The sequence below is a fragment of the Choloepus didactylus genome (assembly GCF_015220235.1).
Source record: "Choloepus didactylus isolate mChoDid1 chromosome 23 unlocalized genomic scaffold, mChoDid1.pri SUPER_23_unloc1, whole genome shotgun sequence".
Classification (NCBI taxonomy): Eukaryota; Metazoa; Chordata; class Mammalia; order Pilosa; family Megalonychidae; genus Choloepus; species Choloepus didactylus.
The window spans coordinates 2,691,047-2,703,446 of NW_023637590.1; the positions used below are offsets into that span (position 1 = coordinate 2,691,047).

Consider the following 12,400-nt stretch of genomic DNA (forward strand, 5'->3'; position numbering starts at 1 on the left):
TGCTTTGCTTGGTTTGGTGGTTGTTTTGCAGCAGAGAAACAAGTCCCTTTTCACACCACCTTTTTCATTCTCTGAGCTGCAAGAAAAGCAGAAGAAAAAAATCAACCCAAAGGAGTGTGTGGGCTGCCTGGTGGCACTGCATAGTGACTAGTGGGGGACTGTGTTGGGGTCCCCCAGGGTCCTCCATGCCCGGCTGGCCGTGCTGTCAAGGGTGGGACCTGTGGCTGGAGTCTCGGCACAGACAGCCTCGGTTCCGGGTTTGTCCTCTGGCTCCCGGACCCCAGGACATGCCATGGCATCAACAGGCTGCTCTTCCAGGTGTTTGCACATGTCCATCCTCACTTGCAGGTCCCTGTGGCAGCCATCCTGGTGTTTGGGTTCCTCTTGGCCACCCTGGTGCTGCTGCTGGACCTTGAGGTGCCGGTGCAGTTCCCGTCCATCGGGTCTCCTTCGTGTTCGTCACTGTCATTGTGCTGCACTTCTGGAAGGCCGCTCCACCCAGTTCCCCGGGCCCAGCCAGCACCAGCCCCGGGACCAAGGAGCCAGGTCCTTCTCCGACCACCTCCAGCTGGTGGCTCCTGACCCTGGGCGGTTGCATTCGCCCTGAGGCCCTACCTGGGCTTCCTGGACAGATGTGGACACAGAACGGCTATGGCCTGGGCGCTGGGCCTCCTGGTGGCCTCGGCCGTCACCCTGGGCTGTGTGCTGAACTTCGGGGACTCGGTCCTGCACCTGCCTCGCTGGGGCTACATCCTGCTGCTTCTGGCCAGCAGGATCGTCTTCCTGCTCAGTCTTGCTGTCCTGGGGGTCCACCAGCAGCAGCACCGGAAGGACATTTTTCAGGTACCTCCCCCAGCCCTGACCCCCCACCTGCTTGCAGCCTCTGATGCTGCAGAATGAACCAGGAGGGCAGGGATGGCTGGGGAGGCCACCATGTCCATGTTTTGTCACAGAGGGGGACACTTGCCTCCCCATCCTCCACAGGTGGGAAAGGAGGCCGAGCCCTGCCATTGCCCCCTTAGGTACCCCTGGTGCCCCTGACACCGGCTCTGAGCATCCTGCTCAACATCTGCCTCGTGCTGCAGCTGAGCCTCCTGACCTGGCTGCGCTTCTGTATCTGGCTGCTGATGGGTGAGTGGGGGCCGGGGGGCCGGGACATGGGGTGGGCTGCAGGAGAGGTCACGGTGGGCCAGGGCCAGCCTGGAGAGTGGACCCCAACCCCCTGCCCACCCATCCAGGGACAGAGAGGGGCCTGGCCTCTGCACCTACGGCCCGGGGATATTCTCCAGCAGGCAGGACTGGGTCCCGGGGAAAGTTCCAGAGCTGGAATGTGACCAGCCAGCTGGGGGGCCAGGCCTGCCCTTTTTTTTTAAATCAAATTTGGTTTTATTGAGATTTATTTACATATCATACAATCATCCATGGTGTACCATCATATAGCTGTACATTCATCACAATCTATTTTTGAACATTTTCCTTACACCAGAAAGAATAACAATAAAAGTAAGAAATAAAAGTGAAAAAGAACACCCAAATCATCCCCCCCATCCCACCCTGTTTTTCATTTAGTTTTGGTTCCCATTTTTCTACTCATCCATCCGTACACTGGATAAAGGGAGTCCGATCCACAAGGTTTTCACAATCACACTGTCACCCCTTGTAAGCTACGTTGTTATTCAATCGTCTCCGAGAGTCAAGGCTACTGGGTTGGAGTTTGGTAGTTTCAGGTATTTACTTCTAGCTGTTCCAATGCATTAAAACCTAAAAAGGGTTATCTATATAGCATGTAGGAATGCCCAGTCCTAGGTCCCAAATGTTCAAAGAAAACCCACAGCTGGGAAGGAGAGCGGGGATTCTCGGCAACAGATGCTGGAGCTTTGGGGATCAGCCCAGGCAAGGGGGAAAGGGGAGCTTTCAAGGGGGGATCTGCATTTGGGGATGAGACATGGACGAGAGCAAGGTGGGGACGCCCCACACACACCATTTGCAACAGGAGGTGGGAGGCCCACCTGTGGCGGTTTCACAAAGTCATGAGAAACACCTGGAGATCATAAGCGACCCTGAAGGCAGCAGGAGCAGAAACGTGCTGTGGTTTCACACAAAAATGGAAGGTGCGTCGGGACATATTAACAGAGGCTGGGCACGGGAAGGGGAGGGGATCTGCCAGCATGGCTCTGCTTATATGCCCAGCTCTGGGGGTGACACTGAGCCCCTGGAGAGGGCCCAGAGGAGGGACAGGATGTGAGGGGATGGCCCCTTCATGGGGCCACAACGGTGGAAAGCCCCCTGGAAGTGTGCTCAGAGGTCCAGAGCTGGGGGCTTGAGACCCCACACCCAAGCCTGAAACCCAGCCCTGGCTGTGAGGCCTCGGGCAGGTGACTCAACCCCTCTGAGCCTCCATCTTCTCATCTTAAACTGGGATCAGAGTGATTCCCACCACAGTATTTGTAGATGCAGTGAAATGAGTCACAGAGAGGTTTCCACCCGGAGCCTGGGGTCCAGCAGGCAGGAGTGGGCCCTGGTCACCTGGGAAGGACAGGGAAGGCTGGTGGGGCCCAAGGGACCCCAGGGAGGCTCCGGGGCAGCCTTACCTCTGGGCATTGGCCCTGGACTTGGGCTGGTGTCACCTGGAAATTGGTCACCAAGAAGAAGACGTTTTCTCCCTAGGAGGTAAGCCTCGGGTCGGCCTCCACTTGCTCCCTTGACTGGGAGGCTGGAGGTGGGCAGCCTGGTTTGAGGCCCCATCTGGTCATCACCCCAGAGGACACCCCATTGAGGAAGGCTGAGGTGGAGGGGGCATTGCCTGGGCTTCTGGACAATTCCAAGTCGAGGGAGCCTCACTCCAAGCCCAGCTCTTTGGGACAAGGTTATTTCTCTCGTTCACTGGCATTTGCTCAACCAGAATTTTCCAGGAGCCCCTGCTTCTAGGCTTGAGGATCAGAGCTGAGTTGGGCTGGGGTCCCACCCTCCCAGGCTGGTGGGCGAGGTGGACCCTTGTCGGGCCAGGGGAGCAGGCGGTGAGCTGTGCCCGGGTCCCAGGGTGTCCAGGGAGTGGCAGGGTGGCTGGCTCTGTGTGTTGGGGAGAGTGTGACAAGGAAGGGAGTCGAGGGCCGGGCTGAGGGCAGGGAAAGGTGCAGCAGAGGTGGGACTATGGAGGGCCTTTGGGACACGGTGAGCCTGCACGCAGGAGGCAGCTGGGGCTCAGGGCAGGTACATGCTGGGACTTCAACTTGGGTGTCAGCAGAATGGAGGAGGAGCTAAGGTTGCAGAAGAGCTGGGCAGAGGGAGAAGGTGCCTTGCAATGTGGCCTGAGAGGGACAGAGAAGAGGCACCTGACTGGTGTCCCAGATCAGGGAGCAGAGCATTCCGGAAGCTCCAGGCCACCCGAACTCCCATACCCCTCAACCCCACCCTCAAGCTCAAGTCTTGAGTTTCCAGACACCTTTTCCGATACACCCTTTGCAAATGGAGTTCCTCCCACATGGCTTCCCGACCCATTTCTCTCACCCCATTCCTTCATCTACCTGGAAAACTCCTACACACCCCTGAAAGCCCTTCCCAGCCTGCCCTGCAGATGGCACGAGTCCCTCCACCCCTTCTCTAGCATTGCATGCTTCTCCCCAATGTACATTCACTGCAATAGCCCAGAGGGTGGTGTCAGATCTGGAAGCCCCCATACCATGCACCCCATTCCCGTGGGGCAGCAGGAGGCCCACCTGTGGTGGTCACGAAGTCAGCCACGTCCCACAGCTGGTTCCTGAGCTCCTCGATCTGGGTCATGGAAACCCCTTTGAGTTTAGTGATGACGGAGATCTTTCCATATACAATATACATTCATCCCCACACAATATCCAAAAGGCTTAAATCACTTCAGGAGCAACAGGTGAGTCCAAGATCCCAGCAGAATCCGTCCCAGGCGGGGTCTTGTCCTAAAGCCAAGTTCCCCTCTGGCTGTGGACTGGGAAACTCAGAACAAGTGATCTGCTGCCAGTGCACAAAGAGGGACAGTGACAGGAGACACGCTCCCATCGCCACAGGGAGAAAGTGAAAGGAAAACAGGGTTCACAGGCGGAAACACACCCTAAAACCTGCAGGGCAAACTCCATTAGATTTCAAAGTCTGAGAGTGATTCACATAAGGACATTTTATCCATGTTTTATCCTCAGGGCTTGAGGCAGCCGGAGTCCAGCCCCTTCCGAGGGTCTTCGTGGCAGCCCTTTTCTCTCCAAACGCTGGGGTAAGTACTCCAACTTATCCACACACTGAGGAGACCACCTTCTACTCGTTCTCACCCTCCTCAGACATCGGGGTGCCACCCGGACTCTGCTTTCTGGGGAAAGGGCTCTCCCCTCTCTCAACAGCGGGGTGGCGGCCAGGCTCTCCCCAGTCCCCGGGGAATGTCCTCCACCCTCTCTGGGGCCTGGGCAACATTACTCTTCCTGAGCGGATTGCATCAAAGAACATGATTGCAAAGAACAAGATTGCATCAAAGAACATGGCGTTTCAGGGGACATGATACATCCAAACTGGCACAGGAGTGGGGATTCCAATTCTCCCCCCACCTGGCTATCTCAGCCCATTCTGAGAGTTAGGGTTGGGGCCCCTTCTGCTCAGCCCCTCCTTCCTGCTCTCCCTCTGGCTCTCTCCACTGTGGCTCGATGCTGACCCTACTTTTGAACTCACTGATGCCCCTGGCCTGCCCAGAGCGCTCTTTTCTGTTCTGCCTCTCCGGGGCGCTGTGCAGGGTCTGGACTGGGGTTGGACGTGGCAGATTGTTGACACTCAAAGGGTTGCAGGCACCAGCTTCTGAGCCTGGGGCCCGGGCCATGGGCCCTCCTGGCCCTGTGCAGGGGTTGCAGCTGCCGGCTGTGTCCCGGGAGGTAGAGCCGCTCCTGTTCCGGATCCGGGAGATCTGTCTCGGCTCCCAGGAAGCTCCAGGTTTGCACCGTGCTCCCAGATCCCAGCCCAGGAGTAGCTCGCAGCTCCTGCTCCCTGGGGCTTGTCCTCAGTGCCACCAGCTCACCCCCAGGTCTGGCTGCACCAGATGCCCAGGGGACAGGGCCCGGACCCCTCCCACTAGATCCCAGCCCTCCACAGGCCCCACATGCAGGTGCCAGAATCCCCAGATCAGGGCCGGGGACTGGGCTGTGGAAGGGCAGCCCCTCACTCCCCTCTGACCCTGGCAGGTGCTGGGGGCCGGCTCTGAACCTCCTCTCTGCTGCCCACCATGGCCCGGGGACTGCCCAGCGCTGCCAGCCTGGTGCGCTTCTGCCAGAAGGTGAACCGGGTGAGGCCCCTGGAGGAGACCACCATGGAGACGTCACTGCATCGCTGCCTGTCCATGCTGGACCTCACCCTGCTTGGCGTGGGGGGCATGGTGGGCGTGGGCCTCTATGTGCTCACGGGCACCGTGGCCAAGGAGCTGGCCGGCCCAGCCGTGATCGTGTCCTACGCCGTGGCCGCCGTGGCCTCCCTGCTGGCCGCCCTGTGTTATATGGAGTTCTGGGCCCGCGTGCCCCGCACGGGCTCTGCCTACCGCTGCACCTACGTGTCCATGGGTGAGCTGTGGGCTTTCCTCATCGGCTGGAACACGCTGCTCGAGTACCTCATCGGTGGCGCCACCGTGGCCTGGGCTTGGAGCGGCTACCTGGACGCCATGGTCGGCCACCACATCCGCAACTTCATTGAGACCTACCTGGGCGTCTGGCAGGTGCCCTTCCTGGCCCACTACCCAGACTTCCTGGCTGCCACCATCCTCCTTCTGGCCACCATCTTCATCTCCTGTGGAGCCCGCGTGTCCTTCTGGCTCAACCGCATCTTGTCACCCATCAGCCTGGGCGTCATCCTCCTCATCATCATCCTGGGTTTCATCCTGGCCCGCCCGGAAAACTGGAGCTCCCAGGAGGGCGGCTTTGCACCCTTTGGCTTCTCGGGCATCCTAGCGGGCACCGCCACCTGCTTCTACGCCTTCACGGGCTTTGATGTCATCACCACCTACAGTGAGGAGGCTCGGAACCCACAGCGGGCAGTGCCCAAGGCCATCGCCTTCTCACTGGCCCTGGCGGCCACTGCCTACATCCTGGTCTCCACCGTGCTGACCCTCATGGTGCCCTGGCCCAGCCTCGAACCATACGCAGCCCTGGTCGATGCCTTCAACCTGCGTGACTACACTTGGGCCGGGGGCATCGTGGCGGCCGGCTCCGTCTCCGGTGAGGAACAGGGTACGGGCAGGGTGGGAATCAGGCGGTGGGGGGGGTGGGTAGGGAGGGAGGTAGCCCCCCCACCTTAGCCCCCCAGGGGACACACCTGTTGTATAATGGGGCCCAGGAAGGCTCTAATGTCAGAGATCCTCCACCCACCCAGCCCCCAAATTGTGCCCTGAATGTCCATCCTGGGCAGAGGCGACTCAGCTCTCATCAGATTCTCCAATAAGCCTGTGACTGAAACTGGGGTGTCCCCTTCCTCCTGGGTGGGAGGTGACAATGCAGCACCCCCGTGCTGACTGGCCCCCCCACCCCTCTGCCGCAGCCATGGCCACTGTCCTGGTCAGCAACCTCTTCTCCCTGCCGCGCATCACCTACGCCATGGCGGTGGATGGGCTGCTCTTCCAGGTGTTTGCCCGTGTCCATCCTCACACGCGGGTCCCCGTGGTGGCCATGCTGGTGTTTTGGTTCCTCATGGCCACCCTGGCGCTGCTGCTAGACCTCGAGGCACTCGTGCAGTTCCTGTCCATCACGTCGCTGCTCACCTACACCTTCGTGGCTGCCAGCGTCATCGTGCTGCGCTTCCGGAAGGCCTCTCCACCCAGCTCCTTCTCAGGCCACGTGCAGCCAGTGGATGATGCACAGGCCATGGCCCCTGAGCCTGGGCGGTTGCGGCCAGCCCTGAGGCCCTACCTGGGCTTCCTGGACAGTTGTGGCCATGGAACCACCGTCGCCTGGGCGCTGGGCCTCCTGGTGGCCTCGGCCGTCACCCTGGGCTGTGTGCTGAACTTCGGGGACTCGGTCCTGCACCTGCCTCGCTGGGGCTACATCTTTTTGCTTCTGTCCAGTGGGGTCGTCTTCCTGCTCAGTCTCGCCATCCTGGGGGCCCACCAGCAGCAGCACCGGCAGGACATTTTCCAGGTAACAACTGGAACCCCTGACCCAGACTAGCTCACAGCCTCTGCTGCTGCAGAGTGAACAAGGAGGGCGCCCAGGGCTGGGGAGGCCACCATATCACTTGTTTTGGCATGGAGGGTGGGCAATTGCCTCCCCATCCTCCAGAGGTGGGAAAGGAGGCCAAGCCCTGCTGTTGCCCCCTTAGGTGCCCCTGGTGCCCCTGACGCCGGCTCTGAGCATCCTGCTCAACATCTGTCTCGTGCTACAGCTGAGCCTCCTGACCTGGCTGTGCTTCTGTATCTGGCTGCTGATTGGTGAGTGGGGACAGGGGTGCTGGGACACGAGGTGGGCTGTGGGGAGAGGGCACAGTGGGCCTGGGGCAGCCCCTCAGCTCCCCACCACCCCCACCTCCCATCCCTGCAGGACTCACCCTGTATTTCGGCTACGGCATCCGGCACAGCAAGCTGAACCTGCGGGAGTCCTCGGGTAGAGACAGCCAGGTGGAGACGGAGCAGGAGATGCAGCCACTCAGCCGGCTGCCTGCCCAGGAGCCTGGCCACACGGAGCAGCCCATCAGGCAATGAGGCTGGCCAGGGAGTCTACCAGTGCCTGCCCCTTTTGTCCTGGGCAAGCTCAGGGGGCTGCCAGGCCTGCCCGGGTCGGGGAGCCCCAGGACCTTAGGCCTTGAGCCCTGGTGCCAAGCTCCAGATGTTCAGGGATGGGCCGGGGGCAGCCTGGGGCAGTGGACGCTCTGCCCTGCACCTGCCAACTGATCGTGACTGTGCCAGTTTGGATGTATTATGTCCCCCAAAATGCCATTATCTTTGATGCAGTCTTCTGTGGGCAGACATTTTAGTGTTGATTAGATTGTAATTCTTTGATTTGAATTTCCATGGAGATGTGACTCACCCAACTGTAGGTGATGACCCTGATTGGATTATTTCCATGGCAGTGTGGCCCCCCCATTCAGTGTGGGCCTTGATTAGTTTACTGGGGCACTATATGAGCTCAGATAGGAGTGAGCTTGCTACAGCCAAGAGGGACACTTTGAAGAATGCACAGGAGCTGAGAGAGGAGCTGCAGATGAGAGACAGTTTGAAGACGGCCGTTGAAAGCAGACTCTTGCTCTGGAGAAGCTAAGAGAGGACAAATGCCCCAAGAGCAACTGAGAGTGACATTTTGAAGAAAAGCTTTGGCCTAGAGAGAAACGTGCTGGGAGAAAGTCATTTTGAAACCAGAACTCGGAGCAGATGCCAGCCACGTGCCTTCCCAGCTAACAGAGGTTTTCTGGAAGCTATGGGCCATCCTCCAATGAAGGTACCCAATTGTTGACGCATTACCTTGGACGCTTTATGGCCTTAAGACTGCAACTTTGTAACCAAATAACCCCCCTTTATAAAAGCCAATCCATTTCTGGTGTTTTGCAATCTGGCCGCGTTAGCAAACCAGAACTCAACCAGTGACCAACTCAACTGCAGGTGGGGAGTGGGCGGGCAGGGAAGGTGCTCGCGGTCTCAGCAGATCCACAATAACACCTACTCAGCCATCCCTGTGGCCTGTGCCATGTCCCCGGTGGCTTTCTTTGTGGCACTGAGTCTCCACCTTCATTTGGGAACCAGGTTATTTTCCCCAAGACAAAGCAGACTGCAAAAGTCTGCCAAGAGGTGGTCAGGGCTGTGATGTACAGAGACTGCTTGGCTTCCCAGGGCTCCAAGATGGCATCGTGTCTGCCCTGGGACCTGCCCGAGGAAGGTGAGGCCCAGGACCCCATGGGGGAACGTGTGTGCACGGCTCCCACCCACCCGGGCAGCCACAGGTGCAGCCACTGCCCTTAGCAGACCAAGACAACCTGCGTTTCCGTTCTCCGGGGGCTGCAGCTCTCGGCTGCCACACTTGGCTCTGCCCATCCACTCAGGGGTTTTCAGGTGAAGGCTGGGAATGGCACACGTGTGAGGGGTCCCAGTCCCTGGGGTGGGGGTTGGTCCCCATGAAAGCCCCAGGCCCACCCACGTCTGGGGTGTCTTCCATCTCCTGCTTGACGGTGCCCTGTAAAGTGCACGTGGGAAGCTGTTTTCTTTGTCAGGTTTTATTCCCGGTCCTTCTCCAGCTCTGACATGAGCTTTCTCTGGGGCCCAGAGGCCCCCAGCCTGTGGTGGTCCCTGGGACGGGAGGCAAAGCAGGTTCGGGAGCTGGGCCAGGCCGGCAGCTGTTCAGGGGACACTGTCACCCGGGAAGGGGGATCCAGGCTCCACCCCCAGGCCGGGGCTTGTCCCACCCCCAGCTGCCCTGGGCCTCCCTCCTCTGCAGACCCCTCTGCTGGCACAGAGGCAAGCAAGACCCTCTGCTTCTGGGGTTCATTTCCTTGGGGTGGGATGGGTGGAGGGGTGACAGGATGACAAGTGCTGGGGGTGGTCGTCATGAGGGCAGCAGGAGGCCAAGGAGAGCTCCGGGAAGAGTGGCCTCTGAGCTGACACTTGCAGGTTCCGAAGTTCCACCAGCGACAGAGCTGGGGAGGGACAGAGGGAGGAGCGGAGGAAAGGCCGAGGAGCCTGAGCGGGAACCGGGAGCCACGGAAGGCTCCTGCGCAAGGGCGTGCAGAAGCGGCTGCAGCGAGCTGGGCGACCAGGAGCTGCAAGGGCCCCCAGGCGCTCCTCCCTATTGGCCGGGGTGGACGCCTGTTCCCGGACGCCGCGTCCGATTGGTCGGCTGAGTGGGAGCGCCCGCCCACCTCCCGGGCCGCGCTCCAGGGCGCCTGCGCAGCGGTCCCGGCCTCAGCGCCCGCGGGTGCGCCAGGGGCGAGAGCGTGGGGGTCCCCGCGAGGGGTCGGGGGACGGGCGAGGAGGAGGCGGCCGGGCGGGGGGCGGGGGTCCCGGGCCGAGGAGGGTCGGACGCGGATTCGGACTCGACCTGGAGACCCAGGACGCCCCCGGGCAGGGTGGGCCGGGCCTGTCTCCCCGCCTCGGGGCTCCTCCGTCTGGGGCGCAGGGGGCGGGCCGGGGCCCGAGTGGGCAGGGAGCCCCTGTCGGGCGGGGTGCACACCCGGGTGTGGGTGCCGGGGCCGCCCCGCCATGCTGCAGCCCCGCAAAGTGTTTCCAGAATGTCATTAAAATGCAGTAGCCCATGAATCAGAATACAAATGCACTTCTGGCCAGTTCTCCTTCCAAGTAAGGTGAACAACCAGGTGCACTGCTCCAAGTTCTGTCCACTGGGAGGATTTCCCCTCACCACTGTCCTTCAGGGATATCCCACAAAGGGGCTGCAGTGCTGCAGCTGTCCACTTTCAGGTTGTGTCTCCATATCATGCAGAACCATCTGTAAACCAGGCCTGAGTTTTCTCTTCCTCAGTCAACTGACTGTAAGGAGCTCCCCAAGATGCTCTAGCTCTGGGCTGGGAAAGAGAAGGTAAGGTGGAAGGAGTGGGGGCCATGGGCATTCAGGCCACTTCCTCATGTAACTTACTTGTACCTTCAGGACGCGCTCAAGCTCTATCTCGTATATACCATTTCCGTTTTATGATGGAGTGCTGCTGTGCACGCCCAACTTTATGGCTTGGTGGGTCAGACAACACCCAGCTCATGATAGGTAACTCAGGTCTCATGGTAACTTGGTGGCCCATGGTTAAGCGTTCTGTCTCTACTAAGGCCCAGTAGCAGGCCAACAGTTGTTTCTCAAATGGAGAGTAGTTATCTGCAGAGGATGGTAAAGCTTTACTCCAAAATCCTAAGGCCCTGCATTGTGATTCTCCTATAGGAGCTGCCAAAAGTTCCAAGCAGCATCTCTGTTTGCCACTGACACTTCCAGCACCATTGGGTCAGCTGGATCATATGGTCCAAGCGGCAGAGCAGCTTGCACAGCAGCCTGGACCTGTCGCAGAGTCTCATCTTGTTCTAGTCTGCAATCAAAACTAGAAGCTTTTCTGGTCACTGGGTAAATGGGCCGGAGTAGCACACCCAAATGAGGAATATGTTGTCTCCAAAATCCAAAGAGGCCAACTAAGCATTGTGCTTCTTTTTTGGTCGTAGGAAGGGCCAGATGCAACAGTTTATCCTTCACCTTAGAAGGAATATCTTGACAGGCCCCACACCACTGGACACCTAGAAATTTTACTGAAGTGGAAGGCCCCTGTATTTTTGTTGGATTGATCTCCAATCCTCTGCCACACAAATACCTTACCAACAAATCTAGAGTAGTTGCTACTTCTTGCTCACTAGGTCCAATCAACATGACATCATCAATATAATGGACCAGTGTGATGTCTTGTGGGAGGGGAAATGATCAACATCCCTGTGGACAATATTATGACATAGGGCTGGGAGTTGATATAACCCTGAGGTAGCACACTGAACGTAAACTGCTGGCCCTGCCAGCTGAATGCAAACTTTCTGGTGGTCCTTACTAACAGCAATTGAGAAAAAAGCAGTTGCCAGATCAATAGCTGCATACCAGGTACCAGGGGATGTGTTGATTTGCTCAAGCAATGATGCCACATCTGGAAGAGCAGCTGCAATTGCAGTCACCACCTGGTTAACCTTACAGTAATCCACTGTCACCCTCCAAGACCCATCTGTTTTCTGCACAGGCCAAATAGGAGAGTTGAATGGGGATGTGTTGGGAATCACCACCCCTGTATCCTTCAAGTCCTTAAGAGTGGCATTAATCTGTACAATCCCTCCAGGAATCTGGTATTGTTTCTGGTTTACTACTTTTCTAGGCAGGGTCAGTTCTAGCGGCTTCCACTTGGCCTTTTCCACCAAAATAGCCCTCACTCTGTGAGTCAGGGAACCGATGTGAGGATTCTGCCAGTTGCTGACTATGTCTATTCCAATTAGGCATTCTGGCACTGGGGAAATCAGCACAGAATGGGTCTGGGGACCCACTGGACCCACTGTGAAATGGATCTGAGGTAAAACTCCATCACTCACCTGACCTCCATAAGCCCCAACTCTGACTGGTGGACCAGAGTGACATTTTGGGTCTCCTGGAATTAAATGTCACTTCTGAACCAGTGTCTAATAGTCCACAAAATATCTGATCATTTCCTTTTCCCCAATACACAGTTAATCTGGTAAAAGGCTGTAGGACCCCCTGGGGAAGGCTGGGAGGAAGATTAACAGTATACATTTTTGGCAGTGTGACAGGGTCCTTCCCCAGTGGTATCTGGCCTTCCCCTCATTCAAGGGGCTGTGGATCTGTAAATTGTCTCAAGTCTGGGAATTGACTAAGGGGCTGTGACTCTGTGTTTGTAATTCAAGGGAGACTTTTGTTCAGTTGACCTAGAATTCTTCTGCCTATATAGTTCA

The 12,400-nt window shown here is 58.2% G+C and overlaps 2 protein-coding genes across 2 annotated transcripts; one reads left to right on the forward strand and one right to left on the reverse strand.

Annotated features, from left to right (window-relative positions):
- The first annotated feature begins 5,179 nt into the window (after window positions 1-5,179).
- On the forward strand, window positions 5,180-7,684 carry LOC119524839 (cationic amino acid transporter 4-like). Its single transcript, XM_037823471.1, has 4 exons — window positions 5,180-6,209; window positions 6,529-7,124; window positions 7,306-7,414; window positions 7,524-7,684. Exons 1-4 carry the CDS (start codon window positions 5,228-5,230, stop codon window positions 7,682-7,684), a joined length of 1,848 nt encoding a protein of 615 aa, XP_037679399.1. The 5' UTR covers window positions 5,180-5,227.
- Window positions 7,685-9,186: 1,502 nt separating this feature from the next.
- Window positions 9,187-10,170, reverse strand: LOC119524840 (basic proline-rich protein-like). The gene has a single exon (XM_037823472.1). It carries the CDS (start codon window positions 10,168-10,170, stop codon window positions 9,187-9,189), a length of 984 nt encoding a protein of 327 aa, XP_037679400.1.
- Window positions 10,171-12,400: the final 2,230 nt, after the last annotated feature.